A 19,104-nucleotide genomic window follows, 5' to 3' on the forward strand; every position below is an offset into this window, starting at 1 on the left:
CACCGTGTTGACCAGGATGGTCTCGATCTCTTGACCTCGTGATCCACCCGCCTCGGCCTCCCAAAGTGCTGGGATTACAGGCTTGAGCCACCGCGCCCGGCCCTCTTTTTATTCTTAATTTTCACAAACTTTATTTTTGGTTAGCCTACCTACTGTTTTGTCAACACCTTTACCTTTGATTGTGAAAAGAAAAACTAATTTTTCCCCAACATTTTTCTGTTTCCTATTCCCTTTTTTTGTATTACCTTTGGTTTGTTTTTTTCTATTTCTAGATTTTAAGGTAGAAAGTTTAGATTACTGATTTAAATCTTTCCTATTTTCAAACATATGCATTAAAAGATATAAATTTCTCTCTGAGCATCTATTTAGTTGCATCACATTTGGATATACTGTATTCTTATTTTATTCAGATCAAAATACTATCTGACCTCCTTTGTAATTTCTTATTTGACCCAAGGGTTATTTATAAATGTGTTATTATTAATTAGCGGATTATTTACAAATATTTTCAGATTCCCTAAATTTCCTTGTGTTGTTGAATTCTAATTTAACTTTGTTATGGACAGAGAACACACTTTTGTACAATTTCAATCTTTTTAAATTTAGCAAGACTTGTCTTATGGACTAGTATACAGTCTGTCCTATGAAATACTCTAAGTATGCTCAAAAAGTATATGTGTTCTGCTGCTGTGCAAAATTCTGTTTTATAGTTGGTCAATTATGATATTTTTTAACAAAACAATAGAAAGGAAAGAACTATGTCATGGATGAACATCAAAAGCATTATGCTGAACAAAGAAGCCAGGAGTAAGAGATCACATATTATATGATTCCACTTACATAAAATGTCCAGAAAAGGCAGATTTATAAAGACAGAAAGCAGATTAGTGTGTGCCTGGAGCTGAAATGAGCAATGGGAGACAGTTGTAAATGGTCCTGTGGGGTCTTACCAGAGAACAAAAATGTCGTATGGCACTGGCTGTATACTCAATAAAGTTCCTAAATATCATGGAACTATATACTTACAATAGGTGCAGTTTATGATCTGTAAAATAGAACTCAAGACAAATTTAATGGATATTTATAAATTCAATATAGATAAATGCCAATTTAAAAAATTCATTGGAAGTTTACTATAAGAAGTAGCCATGGTATCAAACCCTTATTTCAAAAATCAATAATCATTGCCAGGTGCGGTGGCTTATGCCTGTAATCCCAGCACTTTGGAAGACTGAGGCAGACAGATCATTTGAGGTCAGGAGTTCAAGACCTGCCTGGCCAATATGGTAAGATCCTGTCTTTACTAAAAATACAAAAATTTGACCGGTGTGATGGCACATGCCTGTAATCCCAGCCTTATATATTTCACAGATCATAAACTTCACCCACTTCACTACAGCCACTTGGAAGGCTAAGGCAGGAGAATCACTTGAACCCAGAAGATAGAGGCTACAGTCATCAGAGATCATGCCACCACACTCCATCCTAGGTGACAGAGACAGACTCCATCTCAATAAAAAAAAAAAAAAATCAATGATCAAATATGTCCTATCTTTCCCACTGTATTTTTATGAAAATATTAAATCGCATTTTTGGTAACCAAAAAATCCTAGTGATGAGACCTTCATTACACTGCAATTCCAAACACTAAATTTAGAAGAAATAAAAGGATCAGAAAAATGGCCATTTGTAACTCTTAATGAAATAAGTGATTCAAATAAGTTGCCCACTCAGGGCAACTATCATACATGGAGCTAAATCATGAGGGAAATACAATGATGCACATGGCTGGTCAAGCCTAGCATCACTAAAAGCAGGACAACCAGACATTATTCACCTCCTAATGCCATGAATAAGTATAAGGCATCAACTATTAAATAGTCTGGCCAAAATTTCAACCTGAATCTAACTGTGCTTTTAGATATAACTTTCCATTTACAGAAATCCAAGGGCTGGAGGAAGAAGTTAAATGAAAACAAAAGAGTCAGATAAATCCAGAGTATAAGAAATTGTACACAACAAGTGTCCAAGTTTCTTCAACAACAAAATATTAATAAAGGAGGGGACTGTTCTAGGTGAAGACAGACTGAAGAGACACAACAGTGAAATGGCATATATGAACCTTGTTTGGTTCAAATTTCAAATAACCCGACACTGTGAGCATGTTCGAGACTACTGAGGAAATCGGACTATGGAATTACAAACAATTTTATTCAGTTGATAATGGTACCGTAGCTATTCAAGAAAACTGCATTTTTTAGAGATATATACAGAAGGATTTAGAAGTGAAATAACATGGTATCAGAGATTTGCTTTAAATTGTAATAGCAGCAAACAAAACAAAACAAAAGGCCAAGATGAACCTGGGAAAATGTTGAACTTTGTTCAATATGGCCTTATTTATACTCTTCCTCTAGCTCTGCATATGTTTGAAAAATATTATAATAAAAGTTTTGTTTTAAAGACAAAAACCAAATAAAGTTTAGTGGCAAGAGTGCAATTGCAGCTAAGCTTTTTTTGAAACAGAGAAGATAATTTCTGACAAAAATGAAATGCATATGGCTCCGGGACCCCAGGCTAGAATGAGTTACCTTCTGGCAATCCTCTTGAAACTGGATTGAAATAATTCTTCCATGACATGATGCTGTTCCCGACAAAGAACTTCTGTCATCAATTCCAACAACATAGGACTTTGAGATAATTCCAATGCATCTAGAAACTGGAAGAAATACATCATCAAAATTTTGTTGGGTTTTACTTTGGCTTCAATAGTTTAACTAGATAGTAAAAAATGTAAACATCTAAAAAGTTTCTTATATAGTAAAAATATATAACATACAAAAAAATACCAGAATTTCACATACTTAACAAATACTAATATTCCTGTCATTTTTACAGATATTGTGGGTGGCTGGTATACATCAGTGTTCATTATATACTGGGCCTGTATTCTTTTTAGGTTTTGCAAACATTACTCTTCTCTCTAGCTCAGGTTCTGGGAGGCCACGGTGATGTGCCTTCCACAGGCCCCCTCCTTCACCACGCCAGAGACTCTTGCCCTTACTCTGATTCTGGTTATGTGCATCTTTTCCACACGGTTCTTGCTATAGAGGCAACAACCCAGGCCACTCCCTCAATGTTCTCATCCTAACTCTCCCCTTCTCTGTCTCACTGTCTGTTCTACTTTCTAGGAGATATCCTTAATTTTACCTTCAGTATAGAACAGGTATGTTTTTATTTAAATTTTGCTTCTGCATATTTAATTTCCAAGGGTCCTTATCCTATCTTGTGGACGTAATACCTTCTTTCATCTCTGAAAGTATTCTGTGCAGTTTCCACTGCACTTAAGCCTGGGTGACAGAGAAACACTCTGTCTGAAAAACAAAACAAAACAAAACAAAAAAAGGCCGGGCATGGTGGCTCATGCCTGTAATCCCAGGACTTTGGGAGGCCGAGGTGGGTGGATCACAAGGTCAGGAGATTGAAACCAACCTGGCCAACATGATGAAACCCCGTCTCTATTAAAAATACAAAAAAATTAGCTAGGTGTGGTGGCGCATGCTTGTTATCCCAGCTACTCAGGAGGCTGAGGCACAAGAATCGCTTGAACCAGGGAGTCAGAGGTTGTAGTGAGCCAAGGGAGCGCCACATCACTCAAGCCTGGTGAAAGAGCGAGACTCCGTCTCAAAATGAACAAACAACAACAAAACACACACACACACACACCCCCCCCGACAAATGCATTTCATGTCTATATCCAGACTGGTGTCCTAACCCAGAGATATGTCATAATGTATATACAAACATTCCAAAATCTGAAATGCTTCTGGCTCCAAGCATTTCAGCAAAAAAATGCTCAACATATGGTATCAGGGATAATCATGAAATGCTTCTCAAATAATCATTATTAAATTTTAGAAACTGGAAATTATTGGTAATATTCTATTTCTTAGCTTCTTTTGCTATCAATGTTCATAACTTATATAAACTTTATATATTCCATTTTATGCATAAAATATTTCAATTTAAAAATGGGAGAAAAAAAATTCCAGTGGATTCACATATATTCCTGTCACTGCTCTCCTAGTGAATCAAATGAATTCTTAAAAGTGAGAGCACTTCTCTGATTTTGTATATTCCACACACTTCTTTTCATCAAGATGTGTAACAAGAAAAAAAAAATCAGTGTTTTAATCTTACTTGATACTACTAGAAACTAACCTTTTTCATGCAGTCCACGTAATTATTGTACCGCGGAGTTCCTGGGGGAAATTCCCTGGACTGCATGGGGAAGTGAGCAACGATGAGCTGCTCCAGAACACGCCTAAGTTCCTCCAGACTACCTCCAGTGAGGCTGGTGAAGAACGGAAGAAGAGTGACAGCGTGGCCCTGTGGAGCAAGGCAAACATAAGAAACTGGACTAATTGTGGCTTACAGCTCCTGCAGAATAAATAAAATTACTGTTTTCTAAAGATGTTGCAAATAAAGCACTATTTGGAATCAATGAATGACTTCAGCATAATTTCTAAACTATATTAAAAACCAACCTGAAGGCCGGGCGCGGTGGCTCAAGCCTGTAATCCTAGCACTTTGGGAGGCCGAGGCGGGTGGATCACAAGGTCAAGAGATCGAGACCATCCTGGTCAACATGGTGAAACCCCGTCTCTACTAAAACTACAAAAAATTAGCTGGGCATGGTGGCGCGTGCCTGTAATCCCAGCTACTCAGGAGGCTGAGGCAGGAGAATTGCCTGAACCCAGGAGGCGGAGGTTGCGGTGAGCCGAGATCGTGCCATTGCACTCCAGCCTGAGTAACAAGAGCGAAACTCTGTCTCAAAAAAAAAAAAAACCAACCTGAACACAATTCTATACCTCATCATTTTTTTTTGGAGATGGAGTCTCACTGTCGCCCAAGCTGGAGTGCAGTGGCAAGATCTAGGGTCACCGCAACATCTACCTCCTGGGTTCAAGTGATTCTCACTGCCTCAGCTTTCAGAGTAGCTGGGATTACAGGCACCTGCCACCATGCCTGGCTAATTTTTTTTGTATTTTTAGTAGATACGGGGTTTCACCATGTTGGGCAGGCTGGTCTCAAACTCCTCACCTCAGGCTATTCACCTACCTCAGTCTCCCAAAGTGCTGGGATTACAAGCATGAGCCACTGCACCCAGCCTATACACCTCAGCTTTGACTCTTAATCAGGCTAGTCAGTTGACTCAGGCTATAGACACATAAATAGACACAACATGGTACTGATTCAGTATGTGCTTCCTCTTCTACAAATAATGACCCTAGTAAAAATGTACTGGACAAGCTTTGTGTAGATGGGGTGGTTGACAACTACACACTGCAGAACTACCTGAGAACTTCATACTGAGCTTAACTAGGAGTTGATTCCTATCTCCCTTGTATGGCAGATAAATTCCAAGACTGTCTATGGAGAAATGGGAAACTTGATTAATCACACAGTTGAAAATTCCAAAGAATTATCCCCTTTATCCAGTAATAAGGTCTCTTGCATTAAGGCCACATTTCAACAGGATTTAAAATCTAATTGCTCTAGGACTTTAAATTTAGTAACCTTTAAATGACAATATTTATTAATCCTTGACCCGAAAAATCACCAATAAGTTTTATAGTATTTAATAAATGAGTAATAAAGTCATTATAGCAATCCCAAAAAGCCAATTTAAATCGTATGTATGCAAACACAAATTTTAATTCATACAAATATGACAATCCTATATTTTAAAAGAACTGTTCTCGGACCATCGCATCTCACATCTGTAATTGCAGCACTTTGGGAGGCTGAGGTAGGTGGATCACTTGAGGTTTGAGACCAGCCTGGCCACTAGGGTGAAATACACTAAAAATGCAAAAATTGGCCTGGCCTGGTGGCACATGTCTGTGATCCCAGCTACTCGGGAGGCTGAGGCATGAGACTCACTTGAACCCGGGAAGTGCAGGTTGCACTGAACCAGGATTGTGCCACTGCACTTCAGTCTGGGCAACAGAGTGAGACTCTTGTCTCCAAAAAAAAAAAAAAAAAGAAAGAAAGAATGAATGAATGAAATGTTCTTCTGTCTTGGAAAGACACACTGAACTGAAGCAGGTACAGATCAGATAACATGCCCCACCCGCTTGGCCTTCCCAGCCAGCTGACAGGTGGGGTGACTGCACAGGTGAAACAAACAGGCCCACACAGACTGGTTATCGAGACTGGGCTCATCAGTACAGGAGGATTACTGTGCTAGTCTATTTTTCAACATGTTTGAAATTTTCCATAATAAAAAAACAAAAAACATCACAAATATGCAAAAATAAAAAAAAAGGAAAGAGAATGTAATCCAAAAAAATAAATATTTCACTATTTACCTTTAAATGTAGATCCAGCTTTGTGTCAGCAAGTAGACTAAGATATGTTGTAAAGACTTCAGGGAATGAACCATGACTTGTATTAAAAGATACAGACGAATCAATCTACAGGAGGGAAAAGAAAAACAGGACACATTTGTATATCACGTCTCTGTTTCTTTAACCCATTGCTCAAATGTTTAAATTTTAGAAATGAAATATAAATTTAATTTTGGGCTTCAATAATATTTTCACAAGCTTATTGTAAAATATTTTAATACTTTCAAGACAATACATGCAAAGGTGCTTTAAAAAGATAAAGCAGAAGAAACAATAAGTCTAATAAATAATATTGGAAAAACTTTAAAAAGTAAGGTATACATAAACAACTATCCGGTCAAAATATTTTCTTATTTGTCAAACCAATGAGCTTTTGGAGCAACCTCCATCAAATTTTAAAGACAAAAGTTACAGAAGAACAAACATAACTACCTTTTTAAGGAATCTCAAAATACCTGTAAAATTTTTGCCAGTAAGGTCAGCACTGCCATTTTACTTTCGAGAGGGGAATCCTTGGCCCACCATGAATCACACTTCTTCCAGTGCTGCAGAATTACAGTCGCAAGTTTCAGTCCTTGGTGTTTCTGGCTTGCTCGCTCCCTGAAGCTCTGGTCTAGCATGCCGTTCAAAACGGCACTCACCTGAGACAATTTGATGGTGAGAGTGAAGGAAAATTTTTAATTTTAAAAATGACAGATAGAAAACAAAATTTACTTCATTTCAAAGCTATTCTTGGAAAATAAAGAAGATATTTCTATTAATAGATGTTTACTTCAAAACTGCTCAAGTTTGATTTGAGGTGCACTTTAACCATAGTTTTTCCGTAGAAAGTACAGGATGGTCTTAGCTATGTCATCAGGCTCATCCATCTGCTCCTGGCTTTCCTAGGCTGGAGAGTCTTGACAGAACTCCATTTGAAAAAGGGGTCAGCTCTCTTCTGTCACCACCAAGAGCACTGTACATGCACATATAAGCACACACAAGTATACACACACAAGCACATAAATATGCACATATGCACACTTCTGTCCCACCGCCACTGTACATGCATGCATAAGCACACATTGGTGTACACAAACAAGCAAACATGGATACAAGTGCATACTTCCGGTCCCATCACCACTATATAGGCACACATACAAGCAAACAAGCACACGCACAAACACACACTTCCTGTTCAACTACCATTACACACACAAACACACACACATACACACACACATTTCCGTCACTCCACCACTCCTGTGACAGAGTGACAGGCTAATTTTGATCACATTAACATTCACTATTCCTGTCATTCTGACTATATAAACATTTTTCACAATGTTTCAAGCAGAAACAATGGCCTTCCCTTTTTGCATATTTTGTACTTCCTGAAGTTAATTGTTTGCTTTCATTGTTTTCAGTGTGTCTGTCATTAATTCATCATCCCAAGTTATGAAACTGCTGAAAGCCCTCTAAGCCTATCAGGTCTATCTGCCCCATCTCTGTGGCGACTCAGCTCCTGATCTGCAATGCCGGTGCTGGGCCATCCATGCCTCTGTGCGGGGCCAACGTCCTGCATCCAGCACCCTCCCCTCTCTTGGCTCACTGCCTGATCACTCTCCACCCAGCAGCATCCTGATGAGAGTACGAAGGGACCGCTTGGGGATCCAGCATGTCTAAAACATCTGCATTCTACTCTGACATAATAGATAATCCAGCTGGATTCAGAACTCTAGGCTGGAGATTCATTTCATGAATTGTGGAAGAAATTTGGTTCAAGTCTTGCAGTGTCCATACTGCTGCTAAAAAGGCACATGTCATTCAATTTCTAGATCCCTCACACAGAACTGCCTTTTCTCCAGTGGAAACCAGAGAATTTTTTCTTGTGGTAAAACCCCAGGGTTCTGAATTCTCAGGAAACGTGTTCCACACATTGAGCTATTTCTATGCACCATGCTGGACACCTCATGGCCTTCTTCCCCCTGGAAACTCAAGGCCTGTGCTTCTGGGCTCCTCTGGAGCTGCGTCCTCAGCAAATGCCTCTCCTGGCCCCTGCTCTCTGGAGCCAAGGCCTTGCTGCTCCATCTTGTGCATGAAACCCGTCTCCTCCTCATTTCTCTCGTGTTTTTTTTTTTTGTCTTTTCACTCTCAACCCATTTCATTTTTAATTTCTGATGCCTATGCTTAATTCCCAAGAGAACTTTTCTGTTCTGACGTTCATTCTTGATAGCAATTCTTATTTCACAGGTGCAGTACAGTCTCTCGTCTTTCAGTTTTGTCTCCGCCTAACACTTCCATCTCACTGAACAGGCCTTGCCACAGTTGCCTGTGTCCTGCTGCGCCCTCTCGCGTTCCTTTCCTCAGGTGCCTGGCCCGCTGGTCTACTGGCTCACAGGTAGGACCCCGCTGGAAGCGCTGTGCAGCGTGCAAGGCTCACTGGTGGGGAGGATCACTGTCGCTGACCCAGGTGGCTATAATGCCTGCATCTTTATTTTCTCTTAGGGCTTGTCAGGATATTCTTGATGCTGAACTGAAAGTATTTGGAGGGAAAGGGCAGACAGCCTCGAAGTCTAGAATTTAGGAAGGCGTGCACTTAACTTCCCCCTTTTCCTGATGGGATCCGTATATTCAGCCATGCCAGAAACCTCAAGTCTAGAGGTCTCTATCCTTACCAGAGAGTCATTGCCCCTGCCCCTTCTCCTCATTTGGGGAGGATCCCAACAGCAGGAGGCTGCCCTGCAAGGGAGAGCTGGCCTTCCCCCAATCCTCTCTTCTCAGCCTCTGCCCACCCCTGCTCCCATGCCTGCCCTGCTGGGGTTCAGCCAGTGCAGACCCCATCTTCCAAAGGCTGTATCACCCCACAGCTATCTCAGACTCTGCATGCAATCTGCCACACCTGTCCTTTCGATTTACAGCTCTTGTCACTCTTGGAAATCCTTTTCTCCATGTCCTTTGAGATTATAGTGGTGCTTTTCTAAATCCCATTCTGTTACTTTAGAGAAATTTGGGAAAAGAATAGAGGTAAACGTTTATAATTTTTCTATCATTTCCATCACAGGTTACAGTTTACAAAATCAGAATGTTAAATCTGAATGTCATCTACTATGATTTTATTTCTAACTTTAAAAAAAAAATACAAATTCCTAGCAATCTATCACTAAAGATTCCCCTACAACAGACAAGCACTGTTTGCAATAAAAGCTCAACTTAGGAAATCATGTACTCTCCCTTAAACTGGACATACGAACAGTTAACAGTTTCTGTCCACAGAGCAGGTTAGATTTCAAAATCCCAGAAGTTCAGCAAATGAAAGTCAACGGTATATTAAATACTGATCTCCAGAAAGCTGATGTGAGGGGGAAGGGGGACACAGCAGGGACATGCAGAAAATGATAACCCAGCATCAAGGCTACGAGAGAGCTGAGAACAGAGAGGTCTAACGGGGCGCGGAGACCCGCCTGCAGCTGGTATGAACACAAAGCCACCTCTGGGCCCCAGGACAGGTTTATAAGCTGCAAGGCCACATTTTGGCAAACATCTATATCCTGCATAGCTCTGCTTCATAATACTGAGGCTTAGAAATTTGCAAAGCATGAGAGAACACAAAAAATGTTTCAGCATCTGATAAGAACATTAACTATATTTTATTTTATGAGACAAAGTCTCCCTATGTCACCCAGGCTGGAGTGCAGTGGCATGATCTCAGCTCACTGCAACCTCCGCCTCCTGGGTTCAAGCAATTCTCCTGCCTCAGCCTGCTGAGTAGCTGAGATTACAGGCATGCACCAACATACCCAGCTAACTTTTTGTATTTTTAATAGAGACAAAGTTTCACCATGTTGGCCAGACTGGTCTCGAATTCCTGACCTCAGGTGATCTGCCCACCTTGTCCTCCCAAAGTGCTGAGATTACAGGGGTGAGCCATCAAGCCTGGCCTAACATTTATTAACTATTGATAAAAGGTGTGTTTGGGTTTTTTTTTGAGTTTGTTAAAAGAAAGAGCTTTTAACCTTCTAGAAAAAGAATCTTGTCATATTTTAACGAAATATTTCAGGAATATAGCAACCTTTTTACAAGCATTACATAAGAAAATATTGGCCAGGCACGGTGGCTCACAACTGTAATCCCAGCAGTTGGGGAGGCTAAGGTGAGCAGATCAGGAGGACAGGAGTTTAAGACCAGCATGGCCAACATAGGGAAACCTCACCTCTACTAAAAACATAAAAAACTAACCAAGCATGCTGGCGAGTGCCTGCAATCAATCCCAGCTACTTGGGAGACTGAGGCAGGAGAATCACTTCAACCCAGGAGGCAGAGGTGGTTGCAGTCAGCGAAGATTGCATCACTGCACTCCAGCCTGGGCAGCAGTGCAAGACTCCGTCTCAAACAAAGAAAGAAAGAAAGAAAAGAAAAGAAAATATTTACTTAAAGGAAAATTTTGTTACCATTTTGGGATTATCCATTGATGACTGCATGAGCTCCAATACAGCAAGATCCATATTTTTCAACAATTCCGTGTTGATCGTTTCTGAGAACAAGCTATAGAAATACTCCCCATGGGAGAAGTGGATGACGCTGCTCTGTGAGCTGCTCAAGGATGGTGTGGACAGCAGTGCTGGGTTCAGGAGAAGACTCACAAGGCGCTCACACTGGAAAGAAGAAAGGAGAGGTACCATAACCGGGGCACATCTTTGCATGGCACAGAAAGACCCTTGGGCAATTGATAACTTTGAAATTGGAAAATGACGCAGTAAAGTCTAAAAAGAGCCTGATATGTGAAGCCTGGATTCAAGTTGAAACTGTATATATTTCAACTAGCCTCCATTTTCTAGGTTTCATTTTGGGAAAGAAATCTTCGTTGACCCATATTTCTTACGAAAACCCAAAAAATCTTGTTGTTTTTTATTTTTTGAGACAGGGTCTTGCTCCGTTGCCCAGCTGGAGAGCCGTGACACCATCTCGGCTCACTGCAACCTCTACCTCCTGAGTTCAAGCAATTCTCCTGCCTCAGCCTCCCAAGTAGCTGGGATTACAGGCGCATACCACCACACCCAGCTAATTTTTCTATTTTTAGTAGATGGCATTTCACCATTTTGTTCAGGCTGGTCTCAAACTCCTGACCTCAAGCAATCCACCTGCCTTGGCCTCCCAAAGTGCTAGGATTACAGACATCAGCCACCATGCCCAGCCTTGTCGTTTTTCAAAAACAGGGTCTCACTGTGTTGCCCAGGCTGGAGTGCAGAGGCATGATCATGACTCACTACAGCCTTTACTTCCTGGGCTCAAGCTATATTCTACCTCAGCTTCCGGAGTAGCTGGGACTACAAGCATATGCCACCACAGGTACCTAAATTTTTTTTAGAGACAGGGTCTCACTATGTTGCCCAGGCTATTCTGAAACTCCTGGGATCAAGCCATATGCCCACCCAGTGTTGTTGCTTTGAGGGTAAAGTCTAGTAAGGGTGAGTATTTTTAGATAATTTAAATATGTTAATTGTCTACATTAACCGGACAAAGGGGTGAAAAGGGGGTTTCTGCTACATAAGAAAAGAAGTTGGGATGGAGTGAACACAGAGGGCTAGCTGCAGATCTCAGCTACAGCAGTAACTATTTAAGGCCAGCCCAGCATGGTTCCAAGAGTCATGAGAATTTTTTTTTTTGGAGCCTCTGGGATTATCCTTCAGAGGCCCTCCCAATCATCCATGTGAAGGACCACCAAGGAGAAAAGAGGCCACATGTCAATACAGCTCAGTTTCATAGTCACAAAACATTCTCTAGCTAATTCCTTTTGGAAACAAAGTAGGAGAGACAAAACTTCAATATTAAAAGAATGTTGTTCTATTCCATTGTTTTTTTTTCTTAAACTACTGAAAAAATAATCTTTTAGAAAGAAAGTCAGCTCATGTTAATCATTCAGTACTTGTCCAGCTAAGACCTTACTACCCAAATGCCAGTATCTAGCGACATCTGCAAGTGAGATATGTATTTCCATTAGTAGGAGAATGCAGCATGCTGAGGTCTTTCCTACCAGTCCTCCAAAAGCAAAGGCTAACTCCAGAAGTCCGATGGCCAGCTGCTTACAACTGGGGTCTAGAGAAGGCAGACACTGTCTCTCATCTCCAGGAGCAATGCTTTTATAAACCAGGGTAAGAAGTTCTATGCCAAGGGAATGATGCAGATCTGTGGACTAAAACAAAGCCAACACTGAAATGCCTAGCAAAAAGATATTTCATAGAAAAAAAACAATTTCACTCCTCATTAAATAAAAATCCCACTGTAGATAGCACTGACAATTACCTTCCAATATTCAGAAAAATTTTAATTCAACTTTGTTTTTGTCGTTCTTGCTGTTTTGAGATAGGGTCTCACTCTATTGCCCAGGCTGGAGTACAGTGGCACAATCGTGGCTCACTGCAGCCTCAAGCTTCCACCTCAGCTTCCTGAGTAGCTGGGACTAGAGGTCCACCGATTCCTGGATTTTGTGAGGTTTTTTGGTTTTTAATTTAATTTTGTGTAGAAATGAATTCTTGCCATGTTGCCCAGGCTGGTCTCAAACTTCTGGCCTCAAGCAATCCTCCCATCTGAGCCTCCCCAAGTGCTGGGATTACAGGTATGAGCCACTACATCTGGCTCAACCTTGCTTTCTATGCTAGATTCTTCATTTGTGTTGTCTTGCCACAAAGGCACAACAGCAGTTCTTAAAATTTTTCAGAAAGCTGCCCTGGAAGTATTCAAATGTCCTTTATTTTGCTTTCATTTATGTTTATAAATTTTTACATTTGCTTTCTTATTTATACTGATCCTAGAGCAAGTATTTCTGTAACTCTCGTTTCATCATGCTCAATACATAAAGGATATTTAACTAAGAATATAAATAAATACACTAATTATCATACTAAAGCTCAAAGACATGTAAAAACAAATAGGTTATAATTACCTGAGATGGTAATATACCATGCAGAAGCCCAGCTCTGTGAAGCTGCTTGCAGGCAGACACAGCAGCAGCCAGCCTGCTCCTGTGCACTTGTGCATCAGGGCCATACAAGTTGACAGCACAAAGCTCCTCAATCCTGGCCATTCGAGAAAAACAGTAAACTAGGTGAGCTCTGATCTCGTTAAATTATCAAGATACTCTGAGAAAAATGTTTGCACTGTTATGAAAGCAAACAGAGGCAACACCTAACAGAATCCACACACCCTAAGCTAATGTGGAGATCAAACATGGTGCTAGCCGCGTCTGAAGTTTGCTGAAGCTTGGTGCGGGGAAGGCACTGGTTAAATGTAATTTCTAAACAACTGCTGAGGTCACTGGCAGCAAACATCCCACTGATATGAGCCTTACCTGAGGAAGCAGGAGCAGCTGCAGTTACACGGGAACATACTAGGACCTGAAATTCCAAGACAACACATCCCTGAATGTGACCCAAGTGCCCACCTCTGTGCTGTTATTTTCTCTCTCAGGTGGGTCTCTAGGATATCTTCGTATGGCGACATCTTTAGCGCTTTCATTAGGTTCACACAAACATCAGGAAGATGATCCATAACCTGGACGTCTCCGATGTTGAATCCTACGCTCGCAGGCTCACACAGCGTCTGCACCAGGACTCTCATCAGGTGTGTGTTACACAAGTCCTTCTTCAGGAGCTATAACAGATGGTTTGATAAACATACTTCGTCAGCCAGCATTTCTATTTTCACCAGAGTGCAGGGCCCATGAAGTTGGGAATTTCTGCCTGACTAGGGAAAGAGTGGGCAGAGTTTCTCTGTAATATAGGGGCAGAGTAAACACTTGAGGTTTGTGGGCTAGGTCGTCTCTGCTGCAACTCCTTATGCATAAGAAAGCAGCACGGACAACAGGTAGACAGAGGCGCATGACCATGCTCCTATATTTGCAGAGCAGGCAAAAGGTGAGGTAGTGCCCATGGACACAGTTTCCCAACCTATGACTTAGGGGACTGCTGCATCCCAGGGCCTGGTATGCCACAGGCACATGGTAGAGATTCATGGATGAACTGACTGGAGTTTGCTTACACAATAAAGCTCACGGATACATGTATAAATATTTGCTAATGTGTGTTTCCTAAGGTAGATGTCTGATCATAGTACAAAAATACAGCATCCAATAAAACAATTAGAAAAAACTATATTGTATTTTATTTACACAATGAAACTCTGAAGGACATGCAAAGTTTCATGTTTCAAGAGTAGATTGTTCATCATCATGACCTTAGTTAATAACAATGCATTCTAATTTTGAAAACTAAGAAAATAGATTTTAAATGTTCTCATCACAAAAAAATGTTACGTATGTGAGGTAACAGATACGTTAATTAGCTTAATTCAGCAATTCCACAAGGCAAACCATATCAAAACATCATGCTGTATACCCTAAATACATTTTTTGACAACTAAAATAAATTGACAAATTTATTTTGACAGATAACTCTTCTGACAATGAAAAGTTTTAGAAAAGCCAAAACCTCGGCTTCTCTTCCTGTTTCTTCCTGGAGTCAGGAAAAGCTGGATTGAAAGGATGAAATAGAATAATGATTTTTTCTAAAAAGTCAAAACCCCTTCTAACAGGAACCTTTGAAGTATTTTCCCAGTACCAAATATTGAGCTCAAATTAACAGAGCAGCAGGACAGCCTACCTTCCATCCTTCGGGGGAGGTGTTCAGGAGAGTTGTGGTGAACTCCATAATCCGAACGACAACGGTGCATTTGCTATAGTTGTACCTTTCTGCCTCTTGTGGGCCTGGTGTGGTACCTGCTGCCCCAGTGCCAAAGCACTTTTCTGCTGCTATAACGTCATGCATAGCAATACTTTCTAAAAAGAAAGCCACTGCTTTCAAAAGTGAAGACTGTGCTTCAATACCTAGAAGCAATTATATGAAAACATTAATTTATGCTTCCTTTCAACTCCACTAAGATTAATATAAAATTGGTTCTCTAAGTATACGTAGGATATTCGCTCAGTAAAAATTCACAACTTTTCAAAAGAAACAAACAGCTTAATAACAGCTGAATAAAGTTGGCAGTTATTTTTTCTCATTTCAAAATTAACACAACCTAAACAGAATTGAACTATAGACTCATCCCGTAAGGACACATTTACGGAAGATCAGGTCTTGATTCTCAAACATTACATGTGAGAAGATAAATTATTATGATCATTTTAAAGGGCATTTTGGCAATTCATACCAAGTTTTTAAAAATATGCATGCCAATTTCTATCAAATGTTTAAAAACTCATTATGCTTTATCTAGCACTGAAAATTTAACTTAATGACTACAGAATTGCAGAGATAATCATTTCTAAGAATGTTCCTTTTAGCATTATTTTTAATAATAAAAAAATTAAAAATCTTAATTGTCCTTCAAAGGACAGGAACAAATTACGGAGCAGTCTTCAAGCAGGTGTGGACAGGCACCAGTCATCATACCAAATCAGCTTTCAGATCAATTCTCCAATGGGCTTTTTCATAAAACTCATTTGTCTGAAAACACCCTGGAGCTGGTTCTCCTCTCCCATCTCAGCCTGTTCATCAGGACTCTCCTGCTTAACCAAAGACAGATCCACCCTCACGTCTCTCCACTTTAACTGTCGTCTATTACTCCAAGGTCCACAGCCCTTCAGAGCCCTGAGGGACAATTTAAAATAATTTTGTACTGTTGAAAGAGTGAGTAAAGGCAATGATTGGGTAGGAAAGCCTTTTTATAAGTCTCACCATTTCTAATTCTTTGTTTCCAATATAATTTAAGGAAAATCAATCAAATTGTCAACTGAAAGCACTAAAAATAATTTTGATAACATGTATTTTGATGTATTCCAAGAATTGAGAGAACTTATATTAAGAAATATTACACACCAGGGCCTGTCGAAGGGTGGGGGGCTAGCGGAGGGATAGCATTAGGAGAAATACCTAATGGAGATATAGGAGTGAGAGATGCAGCAAACCACCACGGCACGTGTATACCTATGTAACAAACTGCATGTTCTGCACATGTACCCGAGGAAGGATAATTTTAAAAAAACATATTCTCAAAAACCAAATATCCTTGAATCCAACAGAATACTGGATTGTAAGACACACTGCAACCACAGATCTGTTAAATGTGGGACAATGTGTATTTTAGAATAAATCAAATATGGCATTTATTTATGCGAACAAGTTTTTTTTTTTTTTGAGACGAAGTCTCACTCGTCACTCCAGCTGGAGTGCACTGGTTTGATCTTGGCTCACCACAACCTCCGCCTCCTAGATTCAAACAATTCTCGTGCCTCACCCTCCCAAGTAGCTGGGAATACAGGCACCTGCCACTGTACCTAGCACCTGTCACCATGCCTAATTTTTGTATTTTTAGCAGAGACGAGGTTTTGTCTTGTTGGCCAGGCTAGTTTCAAACTTCTGATCTCAGGTGATACTCCCACCTCGGCCTCCCAAAGTGCAGGGATTGCAGGCAAGAGCCACTGTGTCTGACCATGAACAGTATTTTTTAATATGAAAATCTATACAAATAAAAGTAGAATTCCAACCACATAATTTTATATTTTATATGTAATAACTATTAAAACTGCTATATTTATGTTATTCTGGAAGTAAAAAATGTAATGTGCACTAATAACAAATGTAATAATAACAGAAGAAAAAAAATTTTTATTTTTATTTTTTTTTTCTAAGATGGGGTTTCACCATGTTGGTCAGGCTGGTCTTGAACTCCCAACCTCAGGTGCTCCGCCCGCCTTGGCCTCCGAAGTGCTTGGATTACAGGCATGAGCCACCACGCCTGGCCAAAAAAATTTTTTGAGATAGGTCTCACTCTGTCAGCCAGGCTGGAGTGCAGGGGCACAATCACAGCTCAGTGTAACCTCAACCTTCCAGGCTCAAGCAATCCTTCCGCCTCAGACTCCCTAGTAGCTGGGATCACAAGTATACATCACCAAAACCGGCTAACTTTTGTACTTTTTGCAGAGATAGTGTCTTGCCATGTTGCCTAGGCTGGTCTCAAACTCCCGGGCTCAAGTGATCCTCCTGCCTCAGCTTCCTAAAGTGCCGGGATTATAGGCGTGAGCCACTGCGCCCGGCCAAGCAATCTTTAAATATGTATACCCTTTCATTAAAAAGACATAGATAGGGATATAGTAAAATCTTAAGCATAAAATTTAATACTTTACGATAAAATCATTTGAAGGGTATGGAATGAAAATATGAATTCATGTACTCTACATAATTTCCAATAAAGCAGCTATATTTTCAAGCCAATGATGTTGAATATAAAACTGCTACAGTATTTATTGTCCAAAGAACATATTTTTTCAAGTAAAATTAAGTTTTGTATATTTAAAATGTCAACATTTACAACACACCAAAAAGTATAACTTTTTCACGTATATAAAGCTATGAGAAAAACTGTATTTGTCAACTTTGAAGTGTGAAGGAAGGAACCCTCACGGTGAGGTGACATGAAAGAGCAGGCAAGGCAGCCACACAGAACCTGTCATCATGTCACTGGGATTCTGACCTGACAGAGCTGCTGCCCAGGGTGACCCTTGCAGCACCACACACACAAGCATGAGGCAAGGGCAACCTACCTAGGACCTGGAGCACCCCCACAGTTCTCTCCCCAATGAACGTGTTGTAGCATTCCAGTGCAGCCAGGAGCAGGTCCAGCCAGCGAAGCGTGGCCCTAAGGCTGAATGGCCCCCGCAGGTGCAGGAGGGTGGGCTGAGCCAGGATCCCTGAGGGCTGGCAACAGCCGCCCCCTTCAAAGATGTTGATGAGAAAAGAGGCACCTTCTTCCTTGAGAACATCTTTCAGCCATAAATTAGGGGATCTATTGCCTACAAGCAAGACAAAGAAACAAGATTAAAATACAGACACATAAATAACTCCCACATACCTACATTTCTTTAGTCTAATCTTTGTACCTAAATTTTCAAAATAATGTGGGACAATCTTGTTTCATTTTATTATGCATTCAACTTGTCTCACTGTAATTACTTCCAAGAAGATATTTCCACCACAGCCATTCTCTTCAGGTTCCTTAAACATTATAAAAATAGTTGACACAATTTGGAATAGCAGCATACTATACTCTTTCCCCTGTCTTTTTATTTAAAAATTGTTTCTTTAAGAAACAAAACAACTTGTGCAAATAAGAACAATAATATCCACCTCTTGGGCTGTTACAAAGATCAGATGAATTAAAGTAGTTAACATTTGAACATGTGCTTAGAATAACATCTACCACACAGTAAATGCAGCATTTGTTAAATAAGAGAATCAAATGATCTGGTTTTTCCAGGAAATTTTCTTTTAAATATTAAACTTCCTCTAAATCAAAAAACAAATAAAAAAAATTACATTTTGTATGCTCTGAAATCAGTAGCACTGAAAAGATCAAAGCATTCTGACTCTAATGAAGAATTCAAAACAGGTATCTCTGATATATTAAGAAGAGAACACTCAGCCAGGGACGGTGGCTCAGTGGAGGCCGAGATGGGCGGATCACTTGAGGTCAGGGGTTCAAGACCAGCCTGACCAACATGGTGAAACCCCATCTCTACTAAAAATACAAAAATCAGCCAGGCATGGTGGTACACGCCTGTAGTCCCAGCTACTCAGGAGGCTGAGGCAGGAGAATTGTGTAAACCAGGGGGAGCCTGCAATGAGCCAAGATCACACCATTGCACTCCATCCTGGAC

General features: G+C 40.4%; 1 protein-coding gene across 3 annotated transcripts in view; it reads right to left on the bottom strand.

Annotated features, from left to right (window-relative positions):
- Positions 1–19,104, bottom strand: part of PRKDC (protein kinase, DNA-activated, catalytic subunit) — a 186,211-nt gene that overhangs the window by 97,367 nt on the left and 69,740 nt on the right. For all 3 annotated transcript variants that reach the window (XM_017516405.2, XM_017516404.2, XM_037734203.1), the window contains 10 exons: positions 17,992–18,240; positions 15,050–15,273; positions 13,834–14,042; positions 13,336–13,468; positions 12,427–12,585; positions 10,844–11,047; positions 6,869–7,054; positions 6,375–6,479; positions 4,222–4,389; positions 2,592–2,719 (listed from right to left, as the gene is read on the bottom strand). In XM_017516405.2, coding sequence (XP_017371894.1) covers positions 2,592–2,719; positions 4,222–4,389; positions 6,375–6,479; positions 6,869–7,054; positions 10,844–11,047; positions 12,427–12,585; positions 13,336–13,468; positions 13,834–14,042; positions 15,050–15,273; positions 17,992–18,240 — 1,765 coding nt within the window. The remainder of the gene's footprint in view (positions 1–2,591; positions 2,720–4,221; positions 4,390–6,374; positions 6,480–6,868; positions 7,055–10,843; positions 11,048–12,426; positions 12,586–13,335; positions 13,469–13,833; positions 14,043–15,049; positions 15,274–17,991; positions 18,241–19,104) is intronic.

The sequence above is a fragment of the Cebus imitator genome, unplaced genomic scaffold (genome assembly GCF_001604975.1).
Source record: "Cebus imitator isolate Cc_AM_T3 unplaced genomic scaffold, Cebus_imitator-1.0 Scaffold584, whole genome shotgun sequence".
Taxonomy (NCBI): Eukaryota; Metazoa; Chordata; class Mammalia; order Primates; family Cebidae; genus Cebus; species Cebus imitator.